Below are 18,369 nucleotides of genomic sequence, written 5' to 3'. Positions count from 1 at the left end.
TTCTTGTCTTGAAGTTTTATTGGTCTCCCGCGTAAACCAAGCTACTCAGCCTCTTTTCTCCACTGAATTTTCCTACTGAGCTATCCTTATTCTATTACTCTTTATATCTTTAATTAATATCTAATTGAAGCTATTGTATCCTGACCCTCGCCGACGCCATCCCCGCTTCGAATACCCTGGATCAGCCGGGGCTGGACCCCAGCACACCAACAGCTTGACTGTTCTTGGAGCTTTTAAACAATGAGTTGATTGTGGGCAAACAGAAGGCAAGGCACATGAGAGATAATTAGCTTCTGTATCTGGTGCTGGCTAATAAGTAAATAATTTTCACATAAACATAGAAACCACTAAATGTTAACTGCGTTTATTTTTTTTTAATAGTTGTAAAATGTAATAAAATGAGATTTTCAGAAGCATCTTGGTGACTGAGTAGAACAGCGTAATTTAAAAAACAATTAAGTCACTGCCGCTTGGCTGTGTTAGAAGATCCCACCTCACAATCGTCTGTCCCACCGGCTGCTGGCGGGTGGAGTGACCTTTCATTAAAGACGTTTCCTTGTGTTTCTTCTCGTGGAAGCCAGAAGCCAGGAAGAGCACCCTGCTTAGAAAAGACAGCGTTTGGTTCATACAGTCTGCTTTGGTTTATTTCAACAGGTAAGAAAGTGGTCCCCAGTTCCCCTGAGGAGAAAACGTGTTTTCTGACTTTTATCACCAGTCTGAATGAGTTTGTTTCCTTCTCTGTTAAGGTAAAAAGTACATTTTCTATTCCCACCAGTGTTCAGTTGCTCCACTTTGGAAATACTCTTCAGATAAAGTATCCGTGTGCCCGTGTGGTCAGCAGCCCCAAGCCACGCCATCCCCTTGATGACCGTCTGCTGGCCACTCCCCACAGGATCAGCGTCTGCCATATCCCCGGCTGTGGGTCACAATCTGATGCTCTGAACTGAACCAAGGCAGCAAAAAGTATCTTCTTAGAAAATACCAAAATGTAGCTAACTTGTGCTCTCTTCATAAGGCTTGCAAATGAGTAATTAAATAAGCAGAATATAACTCATAAGCCAAAAAAAGTGCATTTTTAAATAAAATTAACAGAGATGGTTAAAACTACAACCAAAAAGATGAGTAGATTACTTCTGGTTAATATTGGGGGAGATGATACAATAGCTACGAGTTTCTTTGTTTTCTCATTTTTAGTCCATTTGGTTTTGCTTACTATATTCACAAAGATCACCATGAGTGTATCTTTGAATTTCACACGGTCTCCTTGCCGGCATCCCGATCTCTCAGCTCCCAGACCCCAGAGAAGGGCTGATCACCCCTCAGACCGGGAGGCATGTGCTGGCCTTCCATCCTAATGAACTTTTTACAAAGCTTCCCTTCCTTCATGAATATTTCAATAAGCGCAGAACAACAGCACTCACTTTGCTGTAAACACAATCCCAACCTCCACGCCTTCAAGCTCACAATGAGACCGTCTCTGTTGGTCGCCGCGGTTTGGTGTGTTTGGGCTGCTTCTGCAGCCAAGTAGGGGGGCGTTTGATGCTTGTTGCATAAGCTATACAGGCAGAAAGAAACCCCCCTCGTCCGTTTTACTAACCAGTCGAATGCTTTCCTTGCCCTTTTGGGGCAATATTTTTCCTTGTTGCAACGGCAAAAAGGAAAGAAAAAAAAAATAAAGAGTCTCCGCACCCCTGCTTCCCTGCAGGGGCCGTTCATGACTTCTTGCTGCCCGTCTTGTGTCTCTGTCTGCGGAGGTGGGCCTCGATCTCGTGCCGGAACACCAGCATCCCCAGCTGCCCGTGGGACGCCTCGTTCATGGCCTTGGACTGCATGCACATCCGGTACTGCTCGGGCGCCAGCTCATCCTCGCAGCGTTTCTCGTGCCACAGGTGGAAGAGGCCCCGCGCGGGTGCGCGCACCACCACCAGATTGCTGTGCAGGTACTTGCGGTAGAGGTGCACGTCCTCGCCGCCCCAGCCTCTGATGTCCAGGTCGAAGCCGCCTGCGGGGCAGAAGACACGGCTGAACGCGCGCCGGAGGGCCCTGGCTGGGCCCCGGCCCCACCCAGCACCAGCGCGCTCAGTAGAAGCAGCTTGGGGAGGTCTCCCCGCCCTGACCCCCCGAGCCCAGGTGGTGCGTGTCTGCCGGGGTCAGAGAACTCAGGAACCCCCCTGGCGAGACCGCACCCCCGGCCTCGCCGAATCCCGGAAGCCTGGGCAGCCGCAGCTGGGCTGTCGTCATAGCAACGTGGGGGTCAGCTATGCCCGCAGCGCCCCCGACGTCCCAACCCAAACCTCTGAACGGAAATTCGTGGGGCTCTGTCGAACGTGGCCCCCTCCTGCCCCTGCAGAGAAAAGACCAGGGAGGGCCCGGAGGTGTGAAAAATTCATGTCCTACAAAACTGCCCTCGCTCCTGCGGACTGGAGTCCCCAAAGCTGTGAGGGGCCCCCGCAAGCCGGTGAGAGGAGTCACTTTAAGAGGACTGGCCTCACAGTTCTGAAGTTTTACTTAAGACATCTTACTTCACATCACAGTGGCTCCTTCACACCTTTGTGAATGGTGACATCCCCCTGTCTCTTAACTTAAAGCCACCACATCCCAGACAGAACCGGGAAGCAGTGGCCACTTGCTTGTCACTGTTCCTTGCTTCCAGAGAGTTCCTGGCCTCGCATAAGAAACAGTGACTCAACACTCAGTGGCTGTGTCATTTAGCCGGATTCCCTGCAGCCCCCAGGCCACGCTGCTCTGATGGAGCCAGAAGTTGGGGGCGGGGCTCGACACACCCCTGCCTGTAAGCAGGGCCGCTGGGCAGTTGAGGAAACACGCAGGATTCCGGGTCGGGGCCCGAAGTCAAGTCTTGGTTGTCGCACCAGCGGCCGCTGTGCCTCTCTTAAGTCCAAATTCGATAAACGTACATCATCGCAGAGTCACTTTTCCTTGCACACAGAACAAGGAAACAAGAGTTTCTCAAAATGGAAATTTCCTTCAGAAAAGTTTTAAAATAGGTCATTTTTGAAAATTAGATTTACACATAATAATTTAGGCCATTTATAGAGAAATCGAAGCACACCCGTGGTGACCTGCTGGGAATCTGAGCACACTCACCAGAGACCCTTGACTTGTGTGTTCTATTCTTTCTTACAGGGCTTAACTTCAAGACATTAGGTGGTTTTTTTTTTTCTCTTTCTGTTTTCTGGCTGTGCCACACGGCATGCAGGATCTTAGTTCCCTGACCAGGGATGGAACCTGTGCCCCCTGCAGTGGAAGCTCAGCATCTTAAACACTAGACCTCCAGGAAGTCCTTTGGGCTTTTATTTAGTTAGGTGATTTCTTTGAGGGTCCTATAGTCCCTGCTGTCTACCAAACTTCCTGGAACTCCTCAGATCAACTCACTGACCTTACAAGAAGCCCAAGGCCTTGGGCTAGAGGGGAGGCGGTGAAGAGAGAACAAGACTGGGGACCCCCAGGAGACGCAAAGGTGGGTGTCTCCACGTGAGGACAGGCCTCCAGGGGACCACCCAAGGTCCTGGGCCCAAGATCACGGCTCTGGCCTGTTCACTCATCCCCTGGTCATGTACAATCCACGCCATTCCCTCTAGAGGCTGGAGAGTAGGTGCTGCCCTGGGGAGTGATGTGCTGTCTCCCAGGGGACAGGAGACCCTCAGGGCTCTCTAGCTGTGAGGTCCCTCTGCCTCTCTGAGACTTGGCCTCCAATCTACAACCTTTCCCCTCTGGGTTCTAGATGTGTGTGTGTGCGTGCATGCACATGCGTGTAGGCATCGGTGTATCGGTGTACATATGTGTGCCCGTGTGCCCGTGTGCATGTTGACAGTGCCTGCACACTGGGGACCTGAAGTGATGTCTAGGATTTTCACAGGTTCAGCACAGAGAAACTGGGACCCTCCCAGCCCTTCCGTCCAGGGGATCCCCTCCCCGTGGAGGATGCTCTGTGCAGAGGGTGCAGGGCCAAGCCCTGAGCGACTTGGTCTGGAGCCACGTTTATGCAGCGACCTTCCAGGGGGCGGCCTTCTTAGGGACCCGCACGGTCTCCATCAGGGAACGGGCTCTGGGCTCACCTATGTTGATGAAGTCGGACTGGTACTGGCACGTCATCCCGAACCCGAAATCTCTCCAGAATCCAGTCTCCTTCTTTATGACCTGCAGGGAGAGTGCCATCACTGGACGGAGGGAGATGGAGTGGACATGGGGGCAGGGGGAGCCGCTGACACAGTCACCCTCTGGTGGGGGCGTGGACAACCAGGCACAGCAACATCCCCCTCTGTCCTCAACATGCCCGGTGACTTATGGCACCTCTAGCTGGGGTGTTTCTAGATGTAGGCTTCCACACACACACACATACACACAGAGACCAGTGGGGAAGGCCGGTTTGGGGCAGCACCATGGAAAAGCCATTTGTGTGTCCAGCCCAACACTGGGCTGGGGATGTTTGAAAGAAGGAGAGAGAAGGACCTGGAACTCAGCCAGCCTGGCCCAGGGTGCGAACAGGACCCCTAGGGGGATGAAAAGAAAGCCCGAGTCAGCAGTGCCGGCCCAGGATGAGGACGTGGTGAGGCCAGGTCCTGGGGACACGCTCTGTCCACTCATCCGTGGACTGCTTTAGTACCATCTGCTCTCCCAGTCTGAATAGTTGGGGGTGGTCCCCTCTGGGTGAGGATGCAGCTGTAAAAAGCTGGGCCAGGCCCTGTGCATGTCTCACTTCAAAAGTCCATTTCCAACATACTTGTTGGAGCAGCAAGACTTCCAAGGTGTTTTTTGTTATTTATATATGTGCGGCTGCAGTAAACCTGCAAACAGATTTGTGACCGTATTGGTTATTTTCCCAGATTCATTCTGGAAACTCACGTAGGTGCTGGGAGGAAAGGAGGCCCCCCAGCAGGGTCCCCTCCTGTCTGCAGTCTCCACCTGGGACGCCAGGCCTGGGTCCCCGCTAACTGGAAACGACACGTCCTGACCCACAAGCCCGCCGGCCAGCACATGTGCCTCAGGCAGGCCCCCCGTCCCTCTGTTTCCTCTTCTTTAATCAGGAGGTTGAGCCAAGTCGCCCCGAGGGCTCGTCCAGCCCAGCACCTAAACACTCACTCCCTACTGCGCCCACATTCCTGAGGGCTCACTCTATTCGTGGGTGAGCATCCTTGCTTCAGTCGTGTGCCACTCTTTGTGACCCCATGGACTGTAGCCCACCAGGCTCCTCTGTCCATGGAATTCTCCAGAAGAATACTGGAGTGGGTTGTGATGCCCCTCCAGGGGACCTTCCAAACCCAGGATCAAACACACTTGTCCTGGGACTCCTGCATTGCAGACGGATTCTGTACTGTTGAGCCACCAGGGGAGCTTCACTCTATCCACTGCACAGGCTAGACTACACTCAACAAATGGCCTGCAGAAGCCGTGATGGACTTAACATTCCCTTTACCCTGCAACCAACGAGACCACCTTATTCTACTGCAATCTACACACACAGAGGTCATCGGCACTCCGCCTGGCATGAACCAGACCAAGGAGAAGGAGGGCCAGGAGGGGGCCTGTGTCCTCCCAGCTCGACTCCAGAACAAAGGCCCGCTGCAGGATAAGCCCCCAGCAACAATAATAATTTATTAGTATCAGCTGGAGAGAGTTCACAGGGCAGGAAAGCCTAGGAAAATCTCCACCGCGTCCCTTTTTAGAAATGGCTTCTGCTCCCCCCTGGCGGTGGCAGGGACACTGTTTCTCCCGCAGCTGATGGCTCCTGTCCTTTCTGGCGGTGGGGACAAGACCTGGGTAAAAACGCAGTGAGAGAGTCGCCCCAGCACCCCAACTTCAAACGTGTGGCGGAGGCCTCCCTGGAATTTGAGAGAAAGCCCCAAGTGGGGAAAACAAGGGCCAGCGCTGGGGAAGAAAGAGGGATTATGGAGGTGGCCAGCCAGGACCCGCTGAGTGGATGCAGGGCCCGGCAAGGTGTGACCCTCACCTGGGGACAGTGGGACAGAGGAAGGTGACCTGTGGGCAGGGAATGAGGACACACACACTTCTCAACACGAGCTCTGAAGCCCACAGGCCACGGAAAGCTGGTATCGGAAGCGCATGTGGACATTCAGCCCTTCGTGGGGACGGACCTGGCGGTGCCCTCAGCAGGTACCGTCGGGGTACGCTGAGGGGGTACAGATGGGCCTGTACAGACGGGCATGCTGAGGGTGTACAGACGTGCCCGTACAGACGGGCACACTGGCCGAGTCCACACCCTTCAACTGGAGCCTGAGGGGCCTCAAGTGTGCGTCAGACCACAGCCCGGCCCCATCCAAGCCCTGTAGCTGGTTAGCTCCCGCCGCCCCGAGGCCATCAGAATAAAACCTGTGGGGAACTCCAGGGCCCACAGAGGCCCCGGGTGATCTGCTCCTGCCTGCCCTGCCCGTCTTGGGTCCCCGTGAATGTGCCAGGCTCACAGGCCTCCAAAGGCTGGACACCCGCTGGACACCATCCAGCCAGGGTCGCCCACCACGGGGACTCTGCTGAGAGCGGTCACGCTGACCCCCCGCCAGCGTCAGCTCCCACCTGGCGTCCCATGGGCCGGTTTACATTTTCCCTGAAACACCATGGCTCCCGGAAGCGCTCCTGCTGATGGGCTGTTTCGGTCTGCCGTCCACACCCACCCACCACCACTGGCGAACACAGGCTCCGGGTCTCCTTCACGGCTAGACCTGCAGCCCCCCGAACACAGTGCACAGGCGCCGGCCCTCAGTCACTCCTCCGCCAGAGGAGAGCGCCCGGCCGCCGGAGACAGGCGCAGCTCCGGTAGGGAATGCTTAGCCGCGAGGAGCTCAGCCCAAGGCCTAGGCATCCACCGAGGAGACCCCCAGAACTGTGAGATCTGGACCCACAGATAGAAAGGCTTCCGCCTTCCTAGGCTCAGAACAGATGGCTCGACTTCTTAGAACCTCTGCCCCCGGCTTCCGGACGGGGCAGAGCGACACACACGGGCGATGTCCACCACGTCAGAGGAGGAGGAGACTGCAGACGACGGTGATGCCGTAAGGGGAGCATCGCCCGGCCGGGATCGCACCCGTTTCCGGCGCCCTGCTCGTCACAAGGCCGCCTGCCCCTCCGCCAGCCCCGTCTCCACGCCCCGAGTCCAGCAGGCACCGCCCGTGCCGGCCACACCCCGCGGGATGGTGGTCACGTGACGGGAGTGATGACTTCCGATCAGAACCGAATGCCAAGCACAGATCAGCCTCTCCCCACAGATGCAGGAAGGCGGCTCCCCACAGTCACGCAGGAAGCATGCTCGGTCAGAAGGTAAACAACTACAAATACTCAGGCAGAATATTTCCTCTACGTCAGAGACAGGCTCCCCAGAACCAAGGCTGCTGCATCTGGCCGGCCTCATGTCACCGGAAACCCCACAGGCCCGGGGTCTGCAGGCCTGCCTCTCTCCTGGCCAATGCTCCGCTGACGTCCTGGGATGCTCCATAAACACCTTCCGGGAAGGGCCTGCCCCGGGCCAGGCATCACGCAGTGAGCAGCGGACACCCTGGTCTGCGGGTCCCGGGGCCAGGCTGCCCCTCATCCTGCAGTAGGAGGGAGTCCCCAACCTGTGCCCCAGCATGGAGACTTCTGAACAAGTGGCACCCAGCCCTGAGCTGCAAGGTTCTCCCTGTGATGTGAGCGGGACAGTCCTTTTCACAGGACCACGCAGGCAGAGAATGCCAGCTGCCCCAAGGCCACAGACACAGCATGCGTTAGTGGGACTCTCGGTTCTCAGGGAGAGTCTGCTAGTGGAACAAAGGAAGACAGACTAGAGGGACGGCCCAGGCCCAGTTATCAGTTCTTAGAAGTTTAAACAAATTCAGGCCAGTGGCAACGTCCTCTTTGGACGAAAGGAGAGAGAAGGGTCTAAGCGGAGAGAGCTGAGGCTGGGCCTGCACACCAGGCATCGTGGCCTCAGTGCTGGAGAGATGGCCCTGGGGGGCGGGGGCAGGCAGCTCGGGAGACCCCGGACAGGGCTGCCACCTGGCAGAGCAGTGGGCCAGTGGCAAACTCCTCTTTGGACAAAAGGAGAGAGAAGGGTCTAAGCAGAGAGAGCTGAGGCCGGGCCTGCACACTAGGTGCATGCTGACCACTCATCAGACAGTGAGGGGCAGGGCCACGTGGCAGAGGGAGCAGCCAGGCATCGTGGCCTCAGTGCTGGAGAGGAGATGGCCCTGGGCGGGGGGCGAGGCGGGCAGCTCGGGAGACCCCGGGCAAGGCTGCCCGCCTGGCAGAGCAGCGGGTCACACCCGGGTGCCAGGGTCTGCAGACAACTCCTCTGTGATCAGTCTGAGGGTCAGATTGTGGAGGCCAGTTCACCCCCAAAGGAATCAGGGGTCAGGGCTGTGCTGGTGTGGCCAGGACCAGCAAAGAACTCTCTCCTCAGCTCTGTTTCGAGACGTCAGAGGGCGCCCAAACCAGGCCCCGTGGGAGGACTGACGTCTGGAAGACAGGCAGCTCCTTCTCCCTTCACAGATGGGGCTTTGAACACCTCATTTGGAGCATACCACAGGGCCTGTGGGATTTTAGTTCCCTGACCAGGGATCCAGCCCGTGTCCCCTGCATTGGAAGCGCAGAATCTTAACCACCGGACCATCAGCAAAGTCCTCAAAGATTTCTTTTTTTTAATAGAATTAATCTGTGTTTTGGAATTTCATCTCTGGCCTAAGGTGACAGAGAGACTGGAGCGTAAGGAGAGAGGATTTCTGACAGCTTCTTGCCTGGGGCCTCAGCAGGAACTGACAAGGCTCAAACCAGGAAAGGGGATGTCTGAAATTAGCAATTATTTAGAGTTATTCCTTTCTTGGAAGGCTGTTTCTACACTAGAGCATCAGCAAGGCTCGTCTCAGGTTTAAAACTCAATAGGTCAAACAATAGTATGAAATCCCGTGATTTCACTTAATGCTGATTACCAACTGTACTCAAACGTACAGAAAGAAGTAACCTGGACACAAAAGAAGTCCCCTTAAATTTGGTTTCTCGCCTTTGTCTGCAGGCAAATGTTATCAGATGTCATCCAATGTCAGAGGCAACAGCCAGAAGTGATAAGTGGTACCCAAGTCACATCAGCAGGGCTGCCGGCAAAGCCTGCCTCTTGTCTGGACGTGGCCGTCACCTGTCACAGCCGAGTTCTGCATCTGAGCTTTGCCTTCCCCTTGATACTGACGTGTTCCAGTGAAGGCTCTCGAGAATTTATTAATAAGTATGTGTCGGATGTTTCAAGACTGAGCCAAAATGAACCCCTGGCAGGAAGTCTTTCCTAATTCGCCCACCTCCAATCACCACCTTTTATTTTACCTGCTCTCTGCACCCACACGTCCTCTCTCCACCATATTAACTTCTGGGGTTGGATGTTCTCCTCTGACATTTCCCTTCTATTTCGGTTCTCACCTAGATCCCAAGCAAAACTGTTTCCATCACACTAGGTAAGTGAATCCCGGTATTGATCTGAGCTCTAGCTGGCTGTGTGACCCAGGCTGAGTCTAGGAGAAAGAGTGAAGGTCTTAGGTGGACTTGGATGTGAGTGGTCAAGGTTGCAGGAGAGCTCAGAGGCCTCGGAGCTGTGGACACAGCAATCTGAGTTCTGCTTCTGACCTGACCACTTATCCTGAGGATCTGAGAAACTAGTTTGACCAGATTCTCCGGCTTCCCTACAGGAACAGCAACAGAAGGATGAAACTTTTAAACTGTTCAATGAAATGAATTCCCTGCAAGCAAGTAAGGCCTTGATTTGAAGCTGAACCATGAAGCCCATTCAACGTCAAATGCAAAGCAGTACTTTGTTTAAAATCAGAGGAACTAATACTGAATGGTTGAAAGAAAATAAACCTGGAATTCGATTCCCACTGGAGCCCTATGAGAAGCTAAGAACTCTATGGAAAGGAAGTGTGAAATTTCTCTGTCTCAACAGGGGCGGTTATCACCCCTAAGCAGGTAAACTTGGTTCTTGGGGAGTGAAGAGCTCTCACAGTGTTGATGTGCAAAGCACCTGCATATATACACAGCACGCAGAGTCGGACAAAGAAGCTGCGATATTCAAACTTCCCTGGGGGAAGAGAGGATGATGGTCAGGCTCCAACTGGGGCGGGGTGCAGAACCACCCTTGTCCAGCCTGCAGCAGCCCAAGCTGGAACTTTCTGGAAAAGGTCATTATATATCAGCTGCCAGAAAAGAACAGGAAGGGGACCCAGGATGCGGGGTGGGGGGGGGGTGGCGGGGATGGGAGAGAACAGGTTTTCCTACATCTGGAAGCTTCAACACAGAATTGGCCCTCCTAAAGAATTTCTTAGAACACGTGTTCAATGAAATCAGCTTCCCTTCCCGCTGCAGGAAAGCACTGGGGAGTCCAGCACTTCTCAGGGTCATAGGGAAGCTTCTGTTCTCCAGCGTGAGAGGCGACAGGACCAGGACGCAGCTTTACCTCCACAAGAGACACGGCCCTCAAGGCATGGCCCCCGCCCGCAGCCTGAGCCGGCATCGGCTTTAGACAAGCCCCCTGGTCTCTGCAGACGATGGCAGCTAGGTGACAACAACCCTGGGGGGGGGGGCGCCTTCTGGCGACACGGGGACCCTCTGCTGCCTTCACCCATCTTTCTGAAACCTACACTGTTTCTCTGCTTAAAGGACCAACGAAGACATCTCAGCTTAAGGAGCGCCTGGGTGCTGTGTCTACCATCACCTGTGCACCAGGATCTCAGCACAGAGTCCCTCCCACACTCCTGTGAAAGCCACCTGGCTGGTGACACTTCCGATGCCAATGGAACGGTAAGTGGAAGCAGTGATCTGGCCCCGCGTCCCTAACTCACTGTGTGCCCGGGGGGTCAGCCACCTCTTTCTAACTTTTATCTTCTGCCTGTCCAATCGGAGCCTGAATCTCAGCTTTCTTACCTTGCAGCGCTTTGCAATAATAAAGGAAAATGTGCTTCATCCATAATACAATGATACTGGTTTCCAAAATGCCAGAAGAAAGCTATAAAGGTGTGAAACTACCTTTCTGTAAGGTATTGCTCCTGTTTACTTCCCACTTTTAAATACTGCAAGTACTTTTTAATGGATGAGGTGCTGGAGGAAAGGCCAGAAAATCTGCCAAACTTACAAATTACTTAAGGAAGCAACCCTCAGATTTCCACTCACCTCCACTCGTGGCCAGGTGCCCCTGGGAATGACAGCCATAAAACAGAGCACCCCCCACCCAGGCCCCAAGGGGAGCACTCACCAGCTGCTGCTCCAAAGCAGGGATTGCATCATGATGGCCGTATATTATGCCTGGATTGTACTGACTAAAAAGGACGGGATAAAACACCTTCTTCCCTGCACATCAGAAAACAAACATTCGCTTAAAGGGACAGATAGAGCTATTAGGCTTATTCACTTATATTCAACCCTCGGACACACCCCTGGCGTCTGCATGCACGTCCCTGTTTCTCTTCACTAGACCCTGACAGATCTTAGAACTGCAGCAGGTAGACCAGAAGGACAGACTTGGATTCCTGACTCCCCAGAATGGGGGTGATGCTCCAAGGGCTGATGGCCAGTGGCTCCAGCATTGGACACTACCAGTGGGAATGGGTGTGAATGACGGTCTCAATGCCCCCTGCCCAGCTAGATCTTAACCCTTTAACTACTGGCTCTCGGGGCAGTTGGCCAGGGTGACCTCAGGCAGCAGGAACAGACTCAGGGAGCCCAGGGTGGCTGCTCTTTATCCACTGACACAGAAGCATTTCAGGTTTTTTAACAACCAACACAGCCATTCCAGTGGCTAGCAGTTGAGTGTCAGCCTTGCCACTGACTCCCAGGCTTTGAGAACAGTTTTTGGGTCGTTGGTTCTTTCTGCTCGGGGCCCCTCCTGCCCTGGGGGCTGCGCACAGACACGCCCTCCCTGTGGTTTCAGCCCACGTCCTCCCCACCACACTTGCTCCTGGTTATCCCCTGAAGCTGACCTCCCAGGAGAGAACAGAAAAGGGGTTATGGACACGCCTTTGGGACTGAGAGCCTGGAGCTACGGTAGCCAACAGGCCCCCAGCGCAACACCAAAGGAGGAATCAATGAGACAGCTCCCCTGTCTCCGTCACTGGGGGGCTGAAGGCTGATGTGGAGCTGGTGGTCAGAGCGAGCTGTGCCGAGAAGGGTGCCCGGGAGGGGAGCCCACCTGGCTGCGCGTTCAGCCTGCAGGTGTTGAGGAACTCGGAGGTGAAGTAGATGTCCACGTCGCAGAAGAAGAGCAGCACGTTGCTGCCCTTCCAGGAGCGGGCGCCCACATCCAGCCCCTTCCCCCGAGAGAACTCTCCGCTCAGCTGGATGAAGGTGAAGTTCCTGAAGTTGGCGGCTCTGAAAGGGAGACCAGACACGGTCACTCAGGGGCCCAGGCTCGCAGGACAGAACTCCCTGGAAAATGCACAGCCAAGGCCCACGGCATCCCGCCACGTGTCCTCTGCGACCTGAGGGCGCTGGGATTAAGGACATGAAAATATCTAGTGAAGTCTGGACGTGTTTTGACGCTCAGTCATGTTCAACTCCTTGCGACCCCCTGGACTGTAGCCTGCCAGGCTCCTCTGTCCATGGAATTCTCCAGGCAAGAATACTGGAGTGGGTAGCTTGTCCCTTTTCCAGGGGATGTTTGCAACCCAGGGATGAAACGTAGGTCTCCTGAGTTGCAGGCAGATTCTTTACTGTCTGAGCCAGTATAAGTACCGATTTATTTCTTGTTTCTTCCCATATTGAAAACAACTGTCAAGGCTAATGTGAGGGAGAGAACACGAGCCAGAGAAGACCAGGCAACAGAACCTGGGACAACCCCATGGCCCTGGAGCCAATGAAACTGAAACCGCTGGCCAAAGAAACATAGCCACGCTGCCACGGCCCACCAAGCAGCTCCTCGTCAGCGCTGAAGTCCAGGCGGCCAGCAGGACGGTCTGGGTCTATCCCCAGACACTTACACCTGGACCCCCTTTCCCACCCATAGGTGAAGCGGCCAAACATGCCAAGGACACACCACTGGGATTCAGAAGGTTGGGGCATCTGGGGCCTGGCTCTCCTGTGCATTAAGGCTGTGATCTAAGTAAGCCCATAAATCTCCTGGAGCCTCGGTTGCCTCACCTGCAAAACGGAAATAACGACACCTTCCTTAACTGCTCAGAGTTACCAGTGAGGCAAGCATTGCCAAGAGCATAAAGCACTGGGTAAGCATCAGCCAATCTGTTACCAGCACAGGGCTGGGTAAGGGAGTCCAGGTGTTTCTTCACTTGGCTGTTCCTGCCCAGAACCTTCTGAAATGGGGCATGGCTTGAACAAAATTCCAGGAATTCATCCAGTACCGAGTGGGATGGGGCTGCTTCTCCCAGAGAGAACCAGACACCCACTCTGGTCCTACTGGAGCACCCAAGTCCACCTGTGCAGGCCTCGCATCCAGCCAGCACCCCCTCCTGCTGGCTGCATGTACCTCTCCTGCCTGATGGCTTCCTTGCTCCTGGCTCTGAACCCTCCCCCAACCCAGCCTATCCCACCCCCAAGTTCTCTCTAATCTCGTTGCCTCAAAAGAGGTTCAAAAACCCATGTGGTGATGGTTGAGTCACTAAATCGTGTCCAACTCTTGCGACCCCGTGGACTGTAGCCTGCCAGGCTCCTCTGTCCGTGGGATTCTCCAGGCAAGAATACTGGAGTGGGTTGCCATTCCCTTCTCCAGGGGGTCTTCCCGACCCAGGGATCGAACCTGCATCTCCTGCATTGCAGGTGGATTCTTTACCATCTGAGCCACCAGGGAAGGCTCCTCAATAACCCATACCCACTGTCTGAAGTCTGAAACTGTCTTGGGTGAAGGTCAACACAAATGCAGAGCCATGAGCTTCACACGTGCAGCTTAATCAGTGGAGCTAGCTCTGCTACCTTTTCCTGATCTGTCACCTCCCTTTAGACATGGGCATGAGCTTGCTCATTTTTTATCCTGGAAACCTGGGCCCAACCTTGTCCGAGTCTGAGGCCAGACATGGCAGGAGGTCCGGTGGCTGGTGGAGCACCGCAGGGCGAGTCTGGAGCCTCGGGCCAGGCTCTGGAGCCGCCCAGCCCCACTGGGTGCTCAGCAGGTGCTGGCGACTAAACGTGTCCACAGACGAACCACTCCAGTCCAGCCCTGCCCCGCGTTACCTGGGCAGTCATTCCACTTCCGGCTGCCAAGCCTCATGGATGCGTTCAGGCCCTTCACAAGCTAAGATTCCACTGCTGGCTGATTCGCTCTACGTGAGGGGGACTCTCCTCTTTCTGAACTCCATCTCGACTCTTCTCCCCGGGCAGGTGGCCCCGGATCCTATTTCCTGAGGCGCGCCTTGAGGTTGCGTCCCAAAGCTTCCCCCAAAAGGCATGGTTCGGCCTCCTTGTCCCCAGAGAAGACATCCAGCTGACATGCGGCCCTTCACCATCCTCCCACCCCACCGGAGGTTTCTGCAGCCCACCTCCCCCTGCCCTACCTGGTCACTTTCCAGGGCGGTTCTACCCTTGAGAGATGCGTGACTCTCCACCTGTTCATCTGAGCCAGCCTCTCAGGACGCATCCCCCGCCCGGGGGCCCGGCTTCCTCTCAGAGCTGCAGCAGATCTCTGCTCTTGACAGTCTCACAGTCCACACTCTGTGGGACCCGCCCAGCCCACGGGGACATCCGTCAGCTGATTTCCAGGGCAGGCAGGGCTGCCCTGCTGAAGCATCAAATCCCGGTTCAGATGTATCTGACCCAGGACTCAGGTGCCTCCTCCCAGAGGCTTCCCAAGGTCTGTCATTAGAGCTTTCAAATAGAAAAAAGGCTTCCTATTTGAACAACAGCAAGTAACTTCTGCCAAGAGTGGAGGAGGGCAGGTCCCTGAATTGTGGTGTTAAAAGACACTCAGGATTTTCGTTCCAAATAGCCTACGGTTTATCGGTGCTGACATACCAAATATTTACACAAATAGCGTATTTGCTACTTACTGTGTAGAATGTCACACATTTACACAGTCGAGTCACGGTGAATAGTTAAAATAATACAGGCAGCGTTAGAAACTGAACTACCAGAGCTTCCCTGGTGGCGCAGGGGTAAAGAATCTGCCTGCCAACGCAGGAGACTCGAGGTCAATCCCTCATCCAGGAGGGTCCCACATGCCACAGAGAAGCTAAGCCCGTGTGCCACAACTACCGAGCCTGTGCTCTGCAACGAGAGAAGGCATCGCAATGAGAGAAGCCACCGCAACGAGACAAGCCAACACGAGAAGCCCGAGCAACGCAGCAAAGAGTAGCCCCACTCGCCACAGCGAGAGACAAGGCCTCACAGCACGAAGACCCAGCACAGCCAAAAATAGATAAATTATATATGTATGGACTTCCCTGGTGACTCAGATGGTAAAGCGTCTGCCTACAATGAGGGAGACCCAGGTTCAATCCCTGGGTCGGGAAGATCTCCTGGAGAAGGCAATGGCAACCCACTGCTGTACTCTTGCCTGGAAAATCCCATGGACGAAGGAGCATGGTAGGCTACAGTCCGTGGGGTCACAAAGAGTCGGACACGGCTGAGCAACTAACACTTTCACTTTCTTACTGAACTAACATCCGGGAAGACGAGCAGCCTGGGGGCTGAGCGAGTGGCAGGGAGATGACTGAGCAAGAGCTACAGGTCTGGGGGGATGGTGGCTGGGGGGGACACACGTGCCCCACACAAAGGTCAGTCTCATCTGTTCCACCCCCTGGTTCCCCAAACCCTGGTCTGAAGTGAAAGTGAAAGTCGCTCAGTCATTTCTGACTCTTGGCAACCCCATGGACTCTACAGTCCATGGAATTCTCCAGGCCAGAATACTGGAGTGGGTAGCCGTTCCCTTCTCCAGGGGATCTTCCCAACCCAGGGATCAAACCCAAGTCTCCCTCATTGCAGGCGGATTCTTTACTGCTGAGCCACCAGGGAAGCTCAAGAACACTGGAGTGGGCCCCAGCACCTGCCGGCGGCGCGGGGACCGTGTACTAAGAGGATGTGCAAAAGCAAGGTCACGTTTCAACACAGAACACCGACTTGCTGCAGTGGGTCATTGGTGTGGGGATGTGCACAGCACGACCACAGGCCCAGCCCGGATGCAGAGGCACACAGGCCGGGGGCCATGCTGAGCTCTGTCCATCTCCACCCCCTCCGCCAAAAGACGGGCACGGATGGTGTGGACACGCAGGGACCTCCTGCATCAGCTCTGCGGTCTCCTCCCCGGGGGATCCACTTCCTCCACAGACTCCAGGGAAGATCCCCCCCGATTCTCATGGTCCCTGTCGAGTGGCATCCCCTCCCGCCCTCCCGTGGGACGAGGTGTCCTCTCTGGGCCCCCAGGCGTCGGGGCCAGTCCCTCCTCCATCCTCCGGGACCCAGTGCCCTCTCTCACGCCCTGTGCACTTGACCCCCCTGGCCTGCAGGACAGGGGCTGCCCTTACCTCTATCGTCAGGGGCTATCAGTGCTTGCAGTAAACGGCGCCCATGGGACGCAGAGCAGCTCCATAAACACCAGATGAGTCAGGAGATGAGTCCATGGACTCAGACCTGGGACCTGTGGGAGGCGCTGGCCCAGGACACCACCTCATCCTCTGCGGTGGGCCTCCCTCCCCAATCCGGAAGACGCCCCAATCAACTCTTTCTCAGGCACAAACCCAAGCTTTACAGAAGATTACAAATACGTCAGTAAAAGGAAAAACAGAGTGCTGAGGAAAATACGATGTAATTTGGCTTGAAATATTTCATTTACCCATACAAAGAAATGTAATATCTAGCGGCATGTCCAGAGTAACACGGGCTTCTCAGGTGAAGCTAGTGGGAAAGAATCTGCCTGCCAGTGCAGGAGACACAAGAGATGCAAGTTTGATCCCTGGGTTGGGAAGATCCCCTGGAGGAGAGCATGGCAACCCACTCCAGTATTTTTGCCTGAAAAATTCTATGGGCAAGAGGACGCCTGGTAGGCTGCAGTCCTTGGGGTTGCGAAGAGTCGGTCACTACTAAGCAACTGAACACACAAACAAGAGTAAGTGCCTTGTAAGAAACGGGGTTTTTCACAGCATCACATTTTTTCCTGTGTAATTTCTTGTTATGAATCAGAGTCTGCAGCTCCAAATGGCCCCGGAATTACTTATAATTATTTCTTCTCTTTTCTTCTTGAACTGTAATTATCGACTGACAAAATTCTTGAGCTTCTCCTTCAATTCTTTTCTCTTAATATAAGTCCGATGCATGGGGTCTCCTCCAGGTTAGGTGTAGTCATGCTGACAGAGTTTAAAATGACCTGAGGAAGCTACTGTTTCAACGGAGACTTAATTTCTTTAATTGACTTGCATTTCCCAGAACTGCTGGCTTAAAAATGATAAAAGATCTTGCTGTCTAATGTGATCTACTCTAATATCAATATCTTCTGACTGCTACAAGGAAATTATCTTAATGTGACACTTCCCACAAAAGCCCTTCATTAAAAAAAAAAAGCACATTTAAAAATTTACATAGAAATACATATTTAATGTATAACTTAAAAATTTAAATCTAACATCCCTGAACACTGACATTGCTTATGACTTCTACTTACTAAAGGGATATGAATACAGTAAATAATTTAAAGCTAAACATATTCCCAGCTAGTTTTTCATAGCAGGCATTTTAAAAAATTTAGAGTTCTCTAGTTTCTGAGCTTATATACAAGCCTGCTTATACAGTTGTTTCAGCAAGTTTCTTTTGAAAAGATAAACAAAATTGACTAACCTTCAGCTTATTATCTTGAAAAATAACAGATGACTCAAATCAGCAAAATTATAAACAAAAAAGGAGACATTACAGCTGATACCACAGAAATACTAAATATCATGAGACAACTGTGAACAATTACATACCAACAAATTAGATAACAGAAATTGATTAGTTCCTAGAAACATACATCTTATCAAGACTGAATCATGAAGTAATAGAAAATCTGAACAGACAAATAATGAACAAGGAGATTGAATCAGTAGTCAAAAATCTCCCCAAATAAAAACCCAGGGCTGGCTGACTTTACAGATGAATTCTACCAAACATTTAAAGAATTAATGCCAATCCTTCTCAAACGCTTCCAAAATATTGAAGGGAGAAGAGCATTTCCAAAGTCATTTTATGAGGCCAACATTACCCTGGTACCAAAGTCAAACAAAAACACAAAAGGAAAGCTACAAGCCAACATCCCTGAACATAATGCAAAATTTTCAACAGAATACTAGCAAATTGAATTCATGAGTTCATTAAAAGGATCACACACCATGATCAAGAGAGATCCATCCCTAAGATGCAAGGATGGTTCAACATCTGCAAATTAATAAAATGTGATACACCACATTAACAGAATGA

General features: G+C 53.3%; 1 protein-coding gene across 7 annotated transcripts in view; it reads right to left on the bottom strand.

The window, feature by feature from the left end:
• Positions 1-348: 348 nt before the first annotated feature.
• Positions 349-18,369, bottom strand: part of CSGALNACT1 (chondroitin sulfate N-acetylgalactosaminyltransferase 1) — a 337,768-nt gene continuing 319,747 nt past the window's right edge. For all 7 annotated transcript variants that reach the window (XM_061404634.1, XM_061404638.1, XM_061404636.1 and 4 more), the window contains 4 exons: positions 12,170-12,348; positions 11,237-11,331; positions 4,077-4,158; positions 349-2,002 (listed from right to left, as the gene is read on the bottom strand). In XM_061404634.1, coding sequence (XP_061260618.1) covers positions 1,713-2,002; positions 4,077-4,158; positions 11,237-11,331; positions 12,170-12,348 — 646 coding nt within the window. In that variant the 3' untranslated portion in view covers positions 349-1,712. The remainder of the gene's footprint in view (positions 2,003-4,076; positions 4,159-11,236; positions 11,332-12,169; positions 12,349-18,369) is intronic.

This window comes from Bos javanicus, chromosome 27 (genome assembly GCF_032452875.1).
Source record: "Bos javanicus breed banteng chromosome 27, ARS-OSU_banteng_1.0, whole genome shotgun sequence".
Classification (NCBI taxonomy): Eukaryota; Metazoa; Chordata; class Mammalia; order Artiodactyla; family Bovidae; genus Bos; species Bos javanicus.
The sequence above is the reverse complement of the archived record's forward strand: the minus strand, read 5'-3'. Positions and strand labels throughout refer to the sequence as shown.